General features: G+C 40.2%; 1 protein-coding gene across 4 annotated transcripts in view; it reads right to left on the bottom strand.

The window, feature by feature from the left end:
- Nucleotides 1-18,975, bottom strand: part of NRP1 (neuropilin 1) — a 114,076-nt gene that overhangs the window by 10,465 nt on the left and 84,636 nt on the right. For 2 of the 4 annotated variants that reach the window (XM_021542958.1, XM_021542961.2), the window contains exons 10-14: nucleotides 18,532-18,863; nucleotides 13,915-14,059; nucleotides 10,940-11,023; nucleotides 7,879-7,938; nucleotides 743-874 (exon numbers count right to left, since the gene is read on the bottom strand). In XM_021542958.1, coding sequence (XP_021398633.1) covers nucleotides 743-874; nucleotides 7,879-7,938; nucleotides 10,940-11,023; nucleotides 13,915-14,059; nucleotides 18,532-18,863 — 753 coding nt within the window. Of the gene's footprint in view, nucleotides 1-742; nucleotides 875-7,878; nucleotides 7,939-10,918; nucleotides 11,024-13,914; nucleotides 14,060-18,531; nucleotides 18,864-18,975 lie in introns of all 4 variants that reach the window. The other 2 variants (XM_021542957.1, XM_021542956.1) reach the window with 1 other exon arrangement.

Genomic DNA, 18,975 nt, shown 5'->3' on the forward strand with positions numbered 1-18,975 from the left:
GAATTTAAAAAGTCCAATTTTGTCTAATTTCCTTGTCATTCTCATTAAGCAAAGGGTAGCAGAAATGGGAAGGGGGATTCATCTCAACCCATTTGATTAATCTGCACGTATGCAAGCGAGAGCACTAAAGTAAGAGGCTGTACAGGTCGCACAGTGCCCTCCCTTTTCCACTAGCCTGCAGCAAATTTATTGCCTAATTATACTGAGCTATGAGTTAGTTACTGCAAAACAAACCAATCAATTCCCCAGCGAGATATTTCTTGAAAAACTGTTTGTGAGCAGAGGATGGCTATAATATCCAACTCCTGTTGAAAAGGAGAGGGGTGTGGTAACACACCCTCAGGGAAGTTTCACTTACAGACAACACTTTCTTGTGGTGGATAGTCCCTGTAACTACAAACAGGAATAATGTGAGGTCATTAACTGACTGCCTGTATTACTTGGTCAGTGATATTTGTAAAATATTTGATGATTCTGATTTTTTTTCTACCCGAGATTACCCAAAGGCAAGTCAGGGGAAGGGAATATCTTCAGTTCCTACCAAGAAACAATATTCCCCAAGAGAAAGGACAGTTACAGTCAGTTGTGATTACCAGTAATGGATTAGGTTTACTAGAGAACCATCTTTGTGACTTAATGTATTTTAGGTATAATTCACTCTCCTGTGATTTTGGAAAACACTGGCATTAAAAAGAACAATCTCCTCCCATGTAAAGCAGCTACATCATGAACTCATGATTACCTGAGTGGTCTTGAATCGGCCCAGTTTTGCTGGTCAGGATTGCCCACTTTAAATCCACCTGGTTGTCATGTTCCCAGTGGCACAAAGTCTTTTGGGATCCCCAGCCAAAGGCACAATTGTATAGTGGTGGCTCTGCAAGGAAAGATTTAAAAGGGGGGATGAAATGTGAATATAAATTGCATAATTCATATTTTGTACTTCAAAACAATTGCATACATTTGACATTAACAGAACCATTCCTTCCTGAGACTCTGAGAAGCCATAGCAAGAACAGCCCCCCAGGGAAACAGATGAAAAAAATCACTATTTTTTTGTAAAAGATGTGGTTGCTTCTTGTCTCTTTATGACCCATATGATGGGATTTTTTTTTCCTGTGGTTAGATTAATTCTTCTGATTCACCCGCATTACCTGATAACTGCGTTGCAGCACAGAAGACTCATAAAGAAAGCTCTGGCTTACTTATCAGATGTATTTTCTGGTTGTCAATATCTCTGCACCATAATGGTGCCACAATTTGCAACTCTCAATGAGATTTGGACAAAAATAAGTACAACCAGAAACATTAATGGAATATCCTTGGCAGGAAAGGATTTCTGCTGAAGTCTACAGTTTTTGGCTTAAATAAGGAACTTTTTCAGCATCTTCCAGACAGTTAAGTAGGCCCACAAGATGGCAGCATTGAAATGGACAAATTGAGAGGGAAAAGGGACAAATGTGGCTGATTGCCAAATGAACTCAAAATAAGCTTCAAAACAAGCTCTGCATAAAATAAGGGAAGTCTGGTATTATGGTCAGGATGAGATCATATCTTGTTTTCATCTTCTTTTCAATTCTGCCCAAAGGTTTAATACATAGTAGGTTATTTTCTTCAATAGAACTAGGAATTTCAATGGAAAGATTATACAAAGATAGCATATAAATCCTTTGCAGTTCTTATTTTCAGAAGCAGTTTGAAATCTTTTGGTTCCTACCGCATTGGTATGAACTTTTATCTCACCTTGAGCAGTGACAACTCCCAGTAGAGCAATACCCTCCCAACAGCAATGTGACCAAATCTTGAGTATTTTCTCAGGCATGACTCACGCCTTATTAAAGGAATAACTTAGGTTTACTTTAATGAGATACTTTGTGCAAGTATGAACTAAGAACAAAGGACTCTATGCTTCCATCAATATCAGCTCTGGGGGAAGAATTGTGTTTCTTGCCCATTATTAATAAAAAAAGCCAGGAAAGATAATGCAACTCTTAGAATGTGCTTGTTTATTGTGGGAAAATAATGAGAAATATGGGAAGTGTGTTGAGACCTGCAGTTGGCCAGACCTTTGAGGTGGAGCTATTCCAGTCTGAAGAGGCAAAGACCTCCTGCATGTACTGAGCTGCCAGGGAAGACTGGTAAAGCTTTTGAACTCACAACCCAGATTTTAATGGAAGGTAAACTAGAATATTAATTTTGACAACACAAAACCTCAGGTGAGTACGTTGAGACAGAATAGATGTAAAAAGGGTTCATCTATCATTCTCTCCTTGCCTGCTGTGTCCTTGTTTGGCAGGCCCTTGCTCCCAGACATTGTTTTTTCTCAACTCACTAGATTCCTGCACTGTGGCTACCATGCCCTCTCCCCTCTGGCCTCTAGAAAATTTCATTCTGTCTGCAGAGACATCTGAGCCTATGGCAGCTCCTGCCCCTCTGCTCTGCCTGTCAGTGGCTGTGCTGTGCTGTGGTGTCTCTCTGCACTGAGCCCTTATTCTTCAGTACTTTCTTTCATCCTCCCCATCCCATCTGCCTCCCCCTTCTCTCCTGCTGGCCTCCAGAGGGGTCTACTCCAGATTGTCATGAATGCAGCATCCTAGTTGGGAACAAATGAATTCAACAGATAATGTCTGGCACAAGAATTCAACATGGAGGAAAAATGTTTCCCGGAGCACCCTAGCCCTTTCTAGGAAAAAAGCAGATAGTGGTGAATAATCTCTCCTTGGCCTCAAAAGTTGAAGAAGCAGAACTGAGTCTGTGCACACATGAATGCAGAAAGGCAATCCTGGAATTGTGGCTCTTTCGTCAGTGTATTAGGTATTTTTTTCTAGACAATGTGGCCATGATCAAAGACATCTTGCCCAAAAGGGGACATCTGAAAATCAAGGGGGGTTTTAAAAGAAACAGAGTGACATTGCAATGAATTAAAGAGTATTAAGATTGTGACAAATAGCCTTTCATTGTCAAGGAGGCCTAGGGAGAGCTATATTGCATGGCTTTGACATCAGAGCCATGAGACAGAACTTTATAAAAGGTTTTAGAAAATGTAGAACAAAATTAATCTTATTAATCCCAAAGGATTATATCAGTCAAAGTACTGATAGCCTGTGTGTTATTCAAACCACAAGAAAAGAGAACAGTGGTAGATAGATCACATCCATCTGAAGATACCACACAGCAGAAATGAGCATATAGCACAAAGACAGGACTGGTATTGTTCAACACTGAATAAAAATAAATAGCAGAATACATAGGAGAAGTATGTAAATGAATGATGAATCCAGAGACTCAGAACAGAACAATATTCTGGTTTTTCCATTTCACAGCCTAAGTAATGTGAGATACCCAGTGAAGTCTGGTGTGGATCAAAGGAGAAAAATTCTCATATTATGTGAGTGGTACTTGCTCCCTTGAATGCTGCTAAGATTGAACACAATTCAAAGAGAACTGGACACTGACATGGACAAGGAAAACATCCAGAATTTAGTTGTTAATTCTGAAGTGCAGGAAGTGACAAAAGCCTTTTACTTCATGCTCTGATGACAGTTCTGAACACTTGGATCAGAAGGAAAGTTTCAAAACAGAGCTACATTTCACAGCTCCATCTAATAAATACTTTCTTACACTTTCATTTGAAATATATAGTCCAGGAAATTGGCAAAGAGCCTAAGTCTGATATGCTTTGGCCATGCCTGTGTTCCTTGGCTTCAGACTCAGAGACAGCATGGTGTAGCATAAAAATGAACTTGTTTTCCATGCAGAAGTAGAATCCACTGAAACTGAGAATTTGACAGTAACCTGCACACAGTTAGGTGTTTCTTGCTAGGTTCCTATTGTTTTCTCAAAAGTTATTGTGTTACTATATTCCTTAGACAATCGCAGCAATGGGATTGAAGGTCAAAGGCAAGGCAAGAGTGCTCTTATTTTACAAGCTTCTTAAACATGCCATCTCTTATTGCCTATTCTTATACCTCTTCCAGTGCTTCTCCCAGGGACTCATAAAAAAGGAAAAATAGGCCTGCTCGCCAATTAATAATGGACACTTGTAGCATCAGGATAGGTTCATTATGGCTCAGCATGGACAATGGATCTGCCCCAGGAAAGACAGGCTAGTTCAGCCCTTCTATTAAAGGTCCCAGGGGGCTGATAGAGTAGCTCACAGCAAGCTACAGGCAATCTGTCCCCTTCTTTGTCCTTGAACTATAGCCTGGCAGCTCTGGTGGAAGGAAGGAAACTAGGGACGAGTAGCAATTGTTGGGCTCCCTCTGCATTGCTAGCCCATTCCCGTGCTAGGATAATTCTCCTGGCAATAGGTGATTGATCTCTGGGTTTGTGTATATTGAGAGGACAAAGAAAACCAGCTATTATGTAATCAAATAGCAGCAGCTCAGATGAGAATCTGAGAGGGAGGTGTGACAAAATCCCATATGCCTTTTTCAAAATGTAGGGTACGTGATACTGAATTAAAACAGATTTATCCTCTCAAAGTATAACCAACAGCTGTACTTTTTGACCACATCTTGCTCACAGCTGGGACCATTACTGCACATGAACAAAGTAATTTGAAAATCTAGTTGAGTGAGTTTCTTGCGAGTCCATTAATCTTTTGTGGCCCACGGACTTTGACATATTTTTATAACTCCTCCAACAAGAGGCAAGAAGAAGCAATAATGGCATTAAAGATGATATGAAAATGTTCTCTAAGATGCTCTTGCCAAAGGGTAAATCAACATTAAAATAGGAAATTACAAACATAATTTGGACCACTTCAAAGTAGTATATTTGGTCTGATTTATATTTGCATTTCACCTTTTTATACCATTTATGCTGGCAGCACAGAATTACCTTAAATGATAGTAAATGATAAGTTAACAGCCTTAATATCCCTTTACTGATACAAAGTTGCTCCAGCATAAATGAGAATCAGTCTTATTATACCTTTAAATAATTTCTTAGCAGAGCTTTAAACTTCAGGATTTTTTAGTTATGTTTTTCTGACATAGCTATTACATGCATGAAAAACAAGGTACTTCTCAGAACAGTCTGCTTTACAAAGGACTCAGATTACACACTGAGAGCATGTAATGTAAATGAACAGCTTGCTTTGTATGTAAATAGCTAAGAGACAAGCATTTCAAATAGTCCTTTAGAATTGAAAAAGATGCATTCAAAAATGACTAGATGTTAGAAAGTCTTAGGGCTGAGAACTGAGGTATTTACCTTGACAGATGGATTTGTAAAAGGCATCTTTTTAAGTTTGAGGAGGAAAGTAGGTCCCCTCTTAAAAAAAAAAAAAATCCAAACATTTAAACAGTTTTAGCATTTTGAAATCATGATTCTTTTTATTTTCTTTCAATTCAGTCCCCTTGAAACAAAATGTAAACGAGTCCTTGATGGAACAGTTTGTTTATACACAGAGGCTTTCCAGCTATTTGCTCTTAACTGTTTCCATAGTGTATGAAAGCTGGTTGGAATAGGATAATCTCAGGCTTTGACACATACAAACATGTTAGTCTCGGATAACAAGATTAGGGATATTTGCAGGCTGGAATGCAGGCAGAAGGACACTGTACGTGGCGCTGGCACCTACTGCAGAGCACCTGTGCCATGGCACGCGCTGCTGCTGGGAGGGCTGGTCAGCCTCTGTCCCCAGTCACTGTGGCACAAGCTGCTGTGGCCACCACTGGCACCATGTACCTGCTGCAGGGTCACCCGCTGGAGTCTGCAAACTGCAATTGATCTGGAATAGCTCCTTGCCTTGGAGATCATCATTTACCTCATGGTGCTTTAGCACCTTAAGGTAAACCAGGCCTTAAAGGGAATTAAGGCCAAAGTTGAAGGCTCAGTCCTTGATGTGTTAAATTCCTACCTTGTTCGGCTTGAGAAGAGTTGAAAGAGTGCACTTATCCTTAAGCAGGCAGAAATTTCCCTGTGGCACTCGGGTCCAGCCATGTCCCATCAGCAGAGGGAAATGTTTCTACCACCTCCAGGCCAGGAGGGGTTTCCTCATGCTCAGGGAAATTTCTGCCTGCCCGTTTTTGGGAGTTTTTGGCTGGTTTTCAGTGAGGGATTATGAGGCAGCTGGAAACCTTTATGTCTCAAACTGGAAATTCTGGAAACCTTATTCTTATTTATTAGCGTCTGGCTGATCTCTATCTATAATCTTTGTAATGTGCTGCCATGTGGGAGCCTGGAGTTTGGGATGTGAACTCGTCCCTGATTCCCCGGAAGGAAATGGTTCCTACAAGTACAATGCAGGGAAGTAACATTGGCATGCTCTGAACAGAGGCTCAGAAACTCTTTTAATAGAGAAAAATCTTGACACATGGCAGATTAAGCAAAGGTGGTGCAGGAGGGAAGTAAGGAGAAAAAATGAGGATATCTTAATCTCTGGTAGTAGCAGTCAATCTGTTACTGCAGAGTCCCACCCATGCCAAGGGGATTGAACACAACCTGCAAAGCAGCTGGCACTGCTGGATGGGAGTGAAACTGCACTGCACAGAGGCACTTTCTAAGTCTGCCATTTGTTTAAATGCAAGAAGACTGTAAAAAGTCCTTAATCTCATCAAAATAGAAACCTAACAGATAATTTCAGACATAAAAATTAAAATGCTTTGCTCTAAATTCACTGCACAGAATCTTTTCTTCCTCTGCATCCCCAACCCTTTGCAGAACTGTGAGATCAGCAGCAGCCATCCAGCCCTTCAGCAGCACTGACTGTGAAGAGGAGGGTGGAGAGGTGTCCCAACAGGGGGGACTGGCTCACTGTTGTGTTTCTCATTGTACTGGTGCTCCACGATTTGCCTCTGCTTATAAAGCAGGGCAGAGGTAAAAATAGTGTCTGCTGACTTAGGCAATTGGGTGACCCTGGAGACAAATTTTGAGGAGAGTAAAAGCATTGGCCTCTGCAATATCTGAATGCAGAGGCTGAGACTGGGAACAACGTCTGAGCTAAGTCAGCTCTATCTCTTAATCAGATCAACACCATAAGTGTCCTTTAGGAATTTTTTTACATTATTAGTCCCTTTCATTTGAAGCAAGACTGGATTGTGTCACATGGTTGAGGAAACAATGATAAACATTTACCCACCCTGTTAATAAATCACTTGCAAGACTGTGCCTGACTGTGCTTTAATGGAGGAAATGGAAGTAACTGAAAACTGACCTCTTTACCACTCCACAATTATTGATGCAAAGGATTTTTAACCAGTGCTTATAGTTTTTGGAGTTAAGGTTTTCTGCCCAAATCCATCCTCTCCCCCACTCCCAGTAAATTGTACAGGATATTAAAAAAAGGGTATGAAAGCTGAGGAAGCAGCAAACTAAGGAACTTAAAAGCTTCTAGCTATTGTATTAAGTAACGAGGACCTGCTGCCACTGACAACTTGATTTTCCCTTTTCAAGTACATGGTAACAGTTTATGTAACCCCATTTTAAGAAAACTTGCTAGAAAACAATATTGTAGAACTGCCAGCTCCCTAGTGGAAAAAAACTGGCAAATTTTGCTTGTTTTAGTTTTGCAAAACCATGGATATAAATAGTGAGTGGGCCTGTGTGGCTGTTTTTGTTTTCCTGGAGTTTGCAAACACACTTTGTGTCACTGACATGCCACATTTAAACAGTGCACTGTGTGATTAAGTTAGTTTAATTTTGTCAGCACTTGGCATTTGCTGATGCAGAAGGAAATCTTGTTCTCTGCTGTATCTACATGTGGATGAAAGGAATAAAATATTTACTGTACAGAGCTAACAGACCAGATGCTTCTTTACTTCAGAGACTTCAAGGAATGGTAAGTCAGGAAGTGCTGCAATTCATTATTTTGTCTCTGGCATGAAATTTGTGTATGGAATTTATTGTGGTTTTAATAAGAATTTTTTTTTTTACCTGGTTGTAATGTATTGTCAATTACTGTTGGCTTTTCTGTATTCAGCACTGTAGTCCCACCTGGAAAAGAAATTATGTGTATCATGATACATGTGACACAACAAAGGACACAGCAGTCATTAGGAATAACCTATATATAAACCTGAAATATTACTGTCTTTGTTAGACATGTAGCTAACTGAGTATGAGAGCTTAAGCATGAAAATATGACATTAAAAGTCTGTTTTCCTTTATCAAAAAAGCCCCACAAGAACTCTTCATTAAATAAAGCTGTGTATCTTTGGAGTCCTTGCAAACGCCAACTAAATCATCCTCACCGTGTCCCTGTGACCGTCCTTGATTTATAGACACTGATTTGCTCCAAATCACATGGGAAGTGAGCAGCTGGTCTTCATGACACCTCCTAAGAGTCACTATTTTATTCATTTACCCATGACCTGCTGTTTCTCATACCAGGCATGTGAGGTAAAACTGGGGCTCCCTGTAAGTCTTTTCATAGCTGTGTTGTGAGACCAGCTCACAGGAGAGGTGCATGGGAATTGCCAGACTTTAGGATCTAGTCTAAGGTAGGTTTCACTTCTATCTCAAAGTGAAGGAAGAATTAAGGACTTCCCCTTTGTCCTTTTCTTCATGCAGATAAACAAGAGGTGAGTGGGGTCATGGCCCTCTCCTAGGTTTACTAATTGATATTTTTAAAATACTTGACTTTTTAAAGGAAGCCTCATATTCATAAGGAAACAAAAAGGAAATTAGTTCAATTATAAATGCACGGTGGGGTGCTGATTGCCAGTCAATGACTCCTGTTTTTCTTTTCTCCAGCAAGCAAGTGCTTAAAGCATTATAGAAAGGATGACTATGATGACTTCCAATGAGAATGAATGCCCAAGCTGTATCAGCTTTATGTTTGTGAGAATGATCTGATGGGAAATGCTATAAACCACACAAATAGAGTAGCTCTGTATGGGGTCCAAATAGAGCAGGAAGGAATTTGGCCTACAGCACAATTACAGTTAATTGCAAGGGAGGCTTCACTGTGGTACTCACACATGTGCAAGTGCTGTCAGGGAAGTGACTCTGCAGTGGCACCCACGAGAGCACACACGTCACGCTTGCACTGGGAACGGGTAAGAGAGGGTAAGGCACTCATGAAATCCCCTCTGCACTGCCCTGCTACCCTTAATGGACCACAAGACTTACACACTTGCCTTCTATGCAGTTTGGAGGAAGAAAAGAATGTTTACAATTAATTTATAGGTAAAATCAGTTCTGTGCATTTTTCTGTTGTAAGTAAAACCATATGTACAATGCAGCATTTCTCCAATGTCCAGAAGAACTGGGCATGCACTGCCTAGGGTTTCTAGGTGTTGTAATAATAAATTGTACTTAAATGTCTGCACTTTTGTAGGCAGGCAGTGCAGTAATTTTCAGTATTGATACTAAGAAACATTCAGTTCCCTAGAAGAGATGGTGCTCAGGAAGGTTGGCAGCTGTTCCCTTGTTTTAGAGATTATAAATTGCCCCCCAAGCACAACCTGCAGAAGCTGCCAGAAGGGTTTTCTTCTGCTTAATAAACCTTCCCTAAGGGAGATGTGGGATGGAGTCCTGAGCTCCTTGAAGTGCAGAGACTATGAACATGGAAGGTGCTTGCATAGATCTGTCTGCTTTCCTTGACAGAGCCTCCTCTATGTGCAGTATGACTCTACCTATTGGGCTTTGCAAGACAATGTAGGGCTCTGCAGGAAGATCTAGTGTTTCCTGACCTGCCTCTTTCTTTTCTGAATAAAAAATAAATAAATTACATTGTTTAGTAACATTGAAAACTTTCTGAGCTACCTTAACACAATACAGACTATTTTATCAGACTCCCTTCATGGCTGTTTTCAAAAAGAATAAGGTTAATCTGAGACACTGATTTGAAAAGCAGTGACAGTGACCATGCACTGTCTTTTCCACTCAAGAATTGTTTTTTTCAATTTATGATTTGCAACACGCAATTACAGGAGATATTGGCAAATCTCAGAAAGGGTTTGATATTGAAATTTCACTTTCATTTGTATCTGTTGCCTGATGTTCAGCTTGGCTGATTCCAAAAAGCCAATCTCTTACCTAAGCTCACCCAATGACCTCTTGGACAGCTAGTCCCAGATTTTAATGCTATTTTATGTCATGGATATAAGAAGCAATGAACATTTATTAGATAAGCACATCAGGGAGCAGTGATGAAATAACTCGTGTCGCTGCATCTAAAAACAAGCTCCGTTACTGCAGATTATAGACCTAATCAAACAGACACAGAGATTTGTGGAACAAGGGACCTCCAAGAAGAGATCAAAAGCATAGAGTGCAGTGTCAGCTGTCTTAGAAGGGCTAATGATTCTGTGCAGAAGTGTGAGGATATGAAACCTAGCAAGCTTCCTCTATTTCAGATGCAGTCTATGTTACATCTCCCACTCCTACATTTCTGCTGCTGATGGCAGCTTGGAGAGCATCAGCCCCTCTGTGGCTGTAACACTGTGTAGGCAGGGAAGATCATGGAAATATTACTGTCAGCATGAGTATGTGGCAGTGCAGTTTGATGAAACAAATCTGTTTTGTTTCTATCTGGGAAAGATTTGGGAATGAGATTTGAGTCCTATACTAAGTTTTAGGTAGGAAGCCTATAACTATAGCCTATAATGTAAACCAAGTAATATTTCAAATTCTTCAATCTCAGACAATAAATCTCAAGAGTATTGTCCAGCTTTTCTTCTTAGTAAGAGAAAGTTTGATTAGAAGATTTGATTAGACACAATTACCACTCAAAAAATTGCCCTCTCTTCCATCTAGTCACTATTATTTTCTTCAAAAATTACATAGCTGAGAAAACAATCAAAAGTATTGTCATATATAAAAGGCAGATGCCCATGTTTTGACAGCACTAACAATACAAACTGCATACTAATGTCCATTAATACTGAGTGGTTAAATCAGTGCAAACATTAAGCTGGTGATGGATATGAGCTACAATGAAGCTGCAATGGAATGAGGATGGTTTCTGCACCTGTCAGTTGGTAGTCATCACCTGTGCCACTGTGGCAGTTTGCCTGGTCGTCATCACACTCATCCACAGGCTTGCCTTCGGAAACGGTAGGGACAGCAGTTGGAGCTGAAACAAAATCCAGTTGTTCAGTTAAAACACGAGCTGGAGAACCAGCATGCAGTTGGGAGTAACATCCTGATGAGCACATGTGTTGTGTCTGATGATTGAAGCAACTCTACTTTGCAGGTTGCTTAGCACTTCTTTGGCATGGGGAGTATCTGTTCTGCCTCCTGCCCTGAGGCATAACTGAGCTGAAGGGCTGAGCAGAGCTGGGCAGCGAAGCCCCAGACTGTCTATTCACTGGCTGAGGGGTGTTTGTTGCTCCTATCAAGGAACAGTGAAAGCCTGGCCAGGCAGAATGAGTCCTGAAGCGCTGTGTGTGGCATAGAGATCCCATACTTTTCTTGCTCTCCGAAGTCCCAGTGAGTGAGCCTGTGCAGAGGGGTGGGGGGGTGCGTGCTCAAGGTGGTAACTCTCTAGCACCCAATGAGTTGCTGAAGAAACCTCTCTGCAGAGCACACTTAAGGGAGGAAATGTCTGAGCACGGTTCTGGTAACAGCAGGAGGAAGGCAGTGTGATGTGGAATCACTTTGTGCACAATGAGGACACATGGAAGGTGGTTTGTTTTGGTTTTTTTTTTTTTAAGCTATAAATAAATAAGACATCAGTGATGTCAGTCATCCCTCCCAGCCACCTGCCTGCTTCTTGCTGGTGATGACTTTCCGGTAGCTGCTGTCTAACCAGTAAAAGTCTGAACCTTGTTATTACAGTTAAAAGCTTCAGGTCTGTGAAGATGCCAGAAAACACAGAGCCCAGAATGCAAAGCACACCACATCTGGAAAAGCAGAGCACAGACACTTGGTGCTGCATTTAAGTTTGTGTTTCATGCTGCACGTATGAAAGTTCCCTGGCTTAAGATAAGCACTCCTGGAATGTGATCCAGCCTTTTGTCTCTTCTCACTTACTGTTATTTTCATCAGCAATCTTTTTCACTCATTATAGGCTATGCAATAATGTATGTCTTTTGCAGATTCTTCTTTTCCCTTCTACTGCCCTCAGAAGATCACATATGCTGACTTCTTGGCCTGAAAATGTCAGGAGAGGTGGTACTTTTTGAAATAGCTATATTATGGGATAAAACATGCCTCTTTAGGACCCTGACCTATGCTTTACAGGTTCAATCTATCCCTAGTTAAAGAAACAGTTCTGTACCTATTGTAAATTATGCAGAACATTTGTTACCCACATTGCTATAAGAACCCCTCTGGGGGATCCCTCTAGATTTCTACATCCAGTTAAGTTTCTTATCTTGATCTTTGTGTCCCTGTATAGCCTCAAGCTTGCCTACATCTCTGCCATCATTTCATATATGCCCCCCTGGGATGTTTCAAGAACACAAAACTTGCCCACGCTCATTATTGCTGAAGAGCTGATTTCTACTCCACTCTGCGCCAACCTCCACGCTTCTTTTCTCATCTCAACTCTCTTCTTGCTCAGTAAATCTCAAGTGACTTCATTCAACTCCCTCCTTAAGATGCAATTATACAACATTAAGCATTATTTGCTTCTCCCACAGGCAAATGGGAATTGACCTCACCTACCCATGGATGACCTACAGGAGAGCATACATCAAAAGTGTACCATAGCAGAAGGAAAACATGTGAAAAGATGTGTCCCAGTGGAAAACCAAAAATGTACTTGCTGTTTCAGTTTGCCTAAAAGCAAAGGGTCCTCCATCTCACTGGGCAATATATTCTTGTGGGGTGGTGCACAGGCTCACTCCTGGATGGCTGGGTGGCTACAGAAGGCCTGTGGCTGAAGGGCTTTGTCCAGAGTTTGTGAGTTTACATAAGGCAGGTGCTGGGTTTTCTTTTTTTCTGAGCAAGTAGCACAATAGTCTGCAGGAACTAAGTATTCTCACAGGAAATGAGGGCTTCCTGCGGGAACTAAGAAGTATTTCCAACCTCCCCACTTTCCGGGCCAAGTAAAATCATACTAATTCAATCACTGAACTAAAAAAAAAACAACACAGAACTCATCAGTTCTCACAGCAAATGCCTCCCACACTTCCCCCCTGGGGGAGAAATGGTGAGAAAGAAATGGAGGTAGAGTTGTTTCCATTCATCTTGGGAGCCTGTTCTATAAGAGCTGCTTCTAGAAGAGGTGCCATATGAAACCCCAAATAATATGGTTTGTTATTCTATATTTTTAAGATGTGTGGTTTATAAGCCTCACCACTATACTATCATCCACCAGATAAAATTGTTAAATTCACATAGTGTTATCTGTAGTTATCTATTAAGTTAAATAATTATGTTTATATAAGAAAAATCAAAGCGGGCTTTATGTCACAGTCCAAGGACAAATGTCTAAACCTTGCTTTTCCTGGTCTTTCATCTCCTACATATTCTTGCAAAATTAAAGCTTAGTAAAGAACAAAGAGGCCCCCTTTAACCCCAAAAGTAACACCACAGACACTGTCCACTCAAGTGATCTTTGCCTACCATAGTTTGTGGTGTGACTTTCAGGCCCTCTGAAGGATAGAGGAACATAATTACTATATTTAGAGCAAAGCTCCCTCTGCAGTCTCGGAAAACATCTCCTCCAGGGTTGTATCATGGTAACATAAAATTTAAGTTCCTGTCTTTATTCTCTCCTAATAGCTCTATGATTCTCAGAAGTATAATCATAAGACTGCTTAAGGGAATGGAAAACCATGTGGAGAGTATCACTGTGATTTAACAAAAGAATGGGAAAAAGAATAATAAATGTGCCTTGGGCAAATTCAAATGTTGCAGAGAGGAACTGAAGAGGCCAAGAACCAGCACTAATGGCAGTCATGGAAGTGAAAGTCCGATGTGCTGCCTGTGCAGACACAACAGTCTTCAGCAGCAGACCAAGCAGAGAATGTATTTATGAAAATAATAAAGTGCATTCATTTCTAGCAGAGCAATTACCTTCAAGTTCACAGCCCAGCAGCTCCATTCGCAGCCCCAGTCCCCCGTGTGTGGCTCTCTCGGGGTAGACACGTATGAATCGTGTCGATACTGGTTCAAAAGTCCGCAGCTCAGGCGTGTCGTAGTTGGTGTTGCCTTCAAAAGTCTGCAAAGCATGACAAATGCTACTTGTTAAAAAAGCAAGAGAAGTCTATTTTTCACACTCATCTTTTTTCCTTCATTCTCCAGCCTTTGAATTAGGTGAGCCGTAGGCCATATTCTAATGGCTTAGTAAGTGTCAGGCATTCCTATCCTAAATGAGAATAGAAAATACATTGTTAAAGCTTCTCGGAAAAGTAATGCATTTCATTTTTCATAAACTCGGTAGCAACTAATCCATCAGGGTCATAACAAGAGCTGAGTGTTTAATGAGACATGTTTTTAAATGGCGTTCTGATCTGAGGTTTAACTGGGTGACATTTCCAACACTTCTCAGAGAAAAAAAATGGCTGAGGTGAAGATCCTGTCACCTTTTAAGTGGTTACAATAATAATCCAACTATTCACAAGAAGATTTCAATCTGATTTCCCCCAGTGACAGAGCTTCACAAGTTGTAGCTATTTCAAAAGGCATAAATTAAACTTCAGGAGCAGTAGCTGCAAGAGTTTTTCCAGTGAGTCTGCTATTGAAGAAGAATTAGAAGAAAGAGAAAAAAGCTGCTTCCTGACAAAACTGCAATATAATCCAACAGGCAAGGCAGGTCAGCAAATGTACATTTCAGACAAAAAATATATACTGTGAATTGCAGTTTGGGCTTTTCAGACATAATGCAACCCTCAATAGCATTTGTTTGATACCTTCAGTTTCTCATTTTCATTAATCTTTTGCATATAGAGTACTGTATAATTTTTACTCATAGCAACACCTCAAGTGCCTCCATGTAGATGATCAGTCCTTAGAAGGAATCAACTGAACAAAGAAGCAGTTCTTGGCATGAAAGCTTTATAGCCCAAGATAGGCAAAAGTATTTATTTTTACCCTATTTTACAGCAAAAAATGCTTTCAGAAGTTTTTAAAGTACAAAATATGAAAATGCAAATAACAATGAAGTAAAAGTATTTTCACATTTCCCATGAATTAGTGAAATGGCAAAACTCTAAAAACCATCTTTGAACTGGTGGTCAAATTTAAGATTAGAAGTGCTACCCTAAGATAGTTCTACGATACTGCTGTGAAACTGGAATCATTCTTAAGGAAGAAACCATCAGATGTCCTTCATTTTGGACGAGAACAAAACCCAACTTGCAATGAACTCCTTGTATTCATCTGTAGCAGAGAAAACAGAGGCCATGGGAAAAGCTGGCTGAATTCCTAAGGCAGAAAACCAGCACAGGTAATTCTGATTGCTTCTTATATTTTCAGTACAGTTGTAAAAGCCTCCCTTATTTTTACTGTACGCCTCTGCATTATGATCACATTCCTTCCAGCCACTGCTTACAGAGTGCCAGTAGCAAAAGCCAGTGGTGATGGAAGACTGTGAAGAACTAAACCAAAAAAATAATTTTAACATCAATGCTGCTCCTTCTATTTCCTAGGGAAATTGCACCTCCAAGATGGCTTCAAGGGGCACTGGTTGACCCAGTGTACTGCTAGTGCTTGGAAGACAGTTGTCACAAATTCATGTGTAGAGGGCCTGTCAGATCTAATTGACATGGAATTACATATTATTATATTTGAATAACAATATAGTGCAAATGATCAGAAAAGCTACCTACTATATGAAAAAGAATGAATGCCATTTTATGTGTAAAAAGTAGACAGACACATGTATCTGAGGAATTCTTGCTCCCTTTTTTAATAGTAGTCTTAATAGCAACATATAATAATGAAAACTGATTTATAAAAGACATCACTATGGAGTACTGACACATAGACATTAGGATTCAATAGGCATCTAGAATTACATTGAATCACTGTCCTTTGTAGAGCAGAGCTGCCTGTGATTCAATTTTGACTGTTCATTTAAAACACATACTGATACTCTTTGTGGGAGAGGAGAGAGGAGTGTACAGCAAAACTTCAGTTTGTGAGTGTCCTTTATACGAGCTATGTCACAAATTGCTTTACTCCACTACAAAGAGAAGGTATAATAAATAGTAGTTAAACAGAAGAGGCGCTAAGATGGTGAGCAGAACAAAATCTGCCTAACTTATTTTAAAATCAAAATAAACATTACAGAAAATTTTTAAAAGGATGTTCCAAATGGCAGGATGTTCTGAAGTTTCTTGTACAGAAATTATGAGAGGAACTATAAAAAGAAAGCAGCAAAAAACTCCCACAAAACAACTTCATCCCACCCCCATAAAAAGTAGAAGGATGAAAGAAGTATGAAAGAGAAAGACGACTTTGTGGAGTAAACTTGAGTAAGCAAGCCCATGGACAAGAAATACAAATTGGACCTTGAAATGGAGTTCTGCATGGTTATTTGATGATTTGTGATTTTCACTCCTTTCAGCACTTGAGCTAAAGCATTCAGAGGGGGAAACAGTTTGCACACTCAAAAATAGCTGAAATTGGGTCAGTTAAAGAGGAAGGAGTTATGGTAGTCTTTGTGAAAGCAGCTGCAGGCATGAATGACAAGATCATGTTAAGAAACAAGGTGATGCTTCACCCTTTGGACACATTCTGTTATGTTTAGCCTCTCACTGCTCTTTCTTCTCTGAAATGCAGTTGTTTGTTTATTGAAAGTCATGACTTTAACCAAATGAAACGATGTGTTTCATTTCATATAAAGGGCTGTTTCTAATCCATGTTCCTTCTGTGACTCATTATAGCATCCTGTCCCATCCAGCTCTACTTACAGTTAAAAACACTACATTCCAGCATTAACATTTTCAATTCCTCAGGCTCCAAAATCATGGGATTTATCCTATTCTCTTTAAAGAAGACTCTTGCTTTGGAATAAAGTTTATTAAATATATTGAATTTTTAGGAAGGATTATAATTATGCCACAAGAGATTTGAATTCTAGCCCTCTCCATTCCATTAATCTTGAAACTTAATTTCTGGTGGTGGTGAAAACTGAGGATGGGCTCAGCGCATTAGTTAGCACACTAGTTTTCTTGTCAAACTGCTAACTTCTGACAATGATGGCAAGTGCCTGTATTAGAAAACAGAAAGCCGTGCAGCAGACGGCGCGCTGCTTTGAAAGCATATGGCATTATTTTTTTCCCTCGTTGAGCCACAGTGTAGAAGTACATGTCAAAACAACATCTATTTTAGAAAGAAAATGGTAAAATCCCATTGTTGATTTACACTCCCTTCACACTTTATGATGAAGTCAAAACTCATGGTAACAAGAGAAAGGAGATGACTGCAAAGGCTGAATCCATTTAGTTTTAATCGCCCAAACAAATGATGAAAAGTGAGAAAATGCAGACATATTCAGTGAGATTAAAACAGGAGAGAATGAAGTCCAATATTTACCAAATGCGCTTGGAAAAGCTACATCCATGGGCCCACTCAGCTTTTCCTTCAGGGAAACACAGGTTCCTCCAATGGATGAGTCTATACAGCCAAACAGCTTTTACATCTAATTTTCAAACCAACACAGATGATATATGGAGCAACTCCCAGGATTCCCATCTGCCAAGCACCACAACAATTTGCCTTTTGAGGGCACGTTTTGGTACATGATTCCCTGGTCATCTCAGTACTACAGCACCACTTTGTGAACAGGGCTGCATGCCTACTCATTTTCTCAAGCAACTGGGTAGCAGGACTAAGAAAGAGTTGTGTCTTTTGAGGCAAAAATGCACTTTGTGAGCAGAGATAGCAAAATGGGATGGAAGAATTCAATGGGATCTGGTGTAAATAACCTAAACCCCCAGTATAATTTAGGTCCTGAAATGCATACATCCAAAAACAAATCAAAACAGATACATTCCCAGAAACTCTTCTGGGCCTCAGTTACTTTCTTTTCCTTGGAATCTAACTCAGTGATTCATTTGGCCCTCCTCTGGAAATGTCTTCCCAAGCAAGCTCCAAGATTCTTCCCTTGTGAGAGTACAATAGTACTTCCCACTTGGGATGGGATAACATGATCAAAACTTCATCACTTTCTTTTGGAGGGACTTGGATCAGATCATTACAGAAAGCCTGTAAAACTCTCAAAGCAATCTACAGGCAGCTGAGAAACACCTGAGATACCCCATTGAGCTGAGTAACACCATTCTCATTCTATAGCTCTGGCAGAAAGAAGCAAAATAAAAATCATTCAAAAAAATGTCTCAAATAAGTTGGATTCATTCTCAGTTTTAGAGTTTGGCTTTTTAGAGTAGACTTTAAAATCCCATTGCATGGGATTTTGCAGTAAGTTGTGGGCCACAGAGGCATCAATGTTGCCAGGAGTCAAGCCTGAGCTAACTGTTGAATAAGCAAATCTTTAAGGCCAGTTCTTGCCCTCAGGCATGGGACAGCTCCCACAGCATTCCTTCAGGGCTGCTCCCCTTGGAGTCCTCCTACTTGGCTTCACCCCAGCTGTGTGCCTTTCCTAGGGTCAGATAGAGATGTGTAGAAATGTAATGCAAACTATTTTTTTTTAACTCAACTTTTCTTTAGTGCAGTTTTTGCCCTTACCTTTATCTTTTTCTTGCTGGAATCCATGATCATTTTCCAATCTGATCCATTGTTGCTGTAGCCAATTTTGAATTTTTTCATGAACACTTTGTTTTCTCGGTGCTTGCCTCCTTGGACAATTATGCCCCTCACTATCTTTTCCTCCCCGAGGTCTATTTGAAGCCATTCATTTGTGTATGGATGCGTAGTTGGTGGCAGCGCCCAGCCTGAACGGCTCGTTATGAGACGAGCATTTTCTGGGATCCAGTTTCGATCCACTTGAGTAGATGCAGTGATCTGAGAGTCAGGAATAAGGCCAGACACCATTCCCAGCATCCCAGAACAAGGATAATCTACAAAGAAAAAAAATCCAAATAAATTAAATAGTTATTCTGAACAAGCACCAAAACAGAAACAGGACACTTCAGTCAATTCAACTATTCCAGCTGATTACTTATATATTTC

This window comes from Lonchura striata, chromosome 1, assembly GCF_046129695.1.
Source record: "Lonchura striata isolate bLonStr1 chromosome 1, bLonStr1.mat, whole genome shotgun sequence".
NCBI classification, from domain to species: domain Eukaryota; kingdom Metazoa; phylum Chordata; class Aves; order Passeriformes; family Estrildidae; genus Lonchura; species Lonchura striata.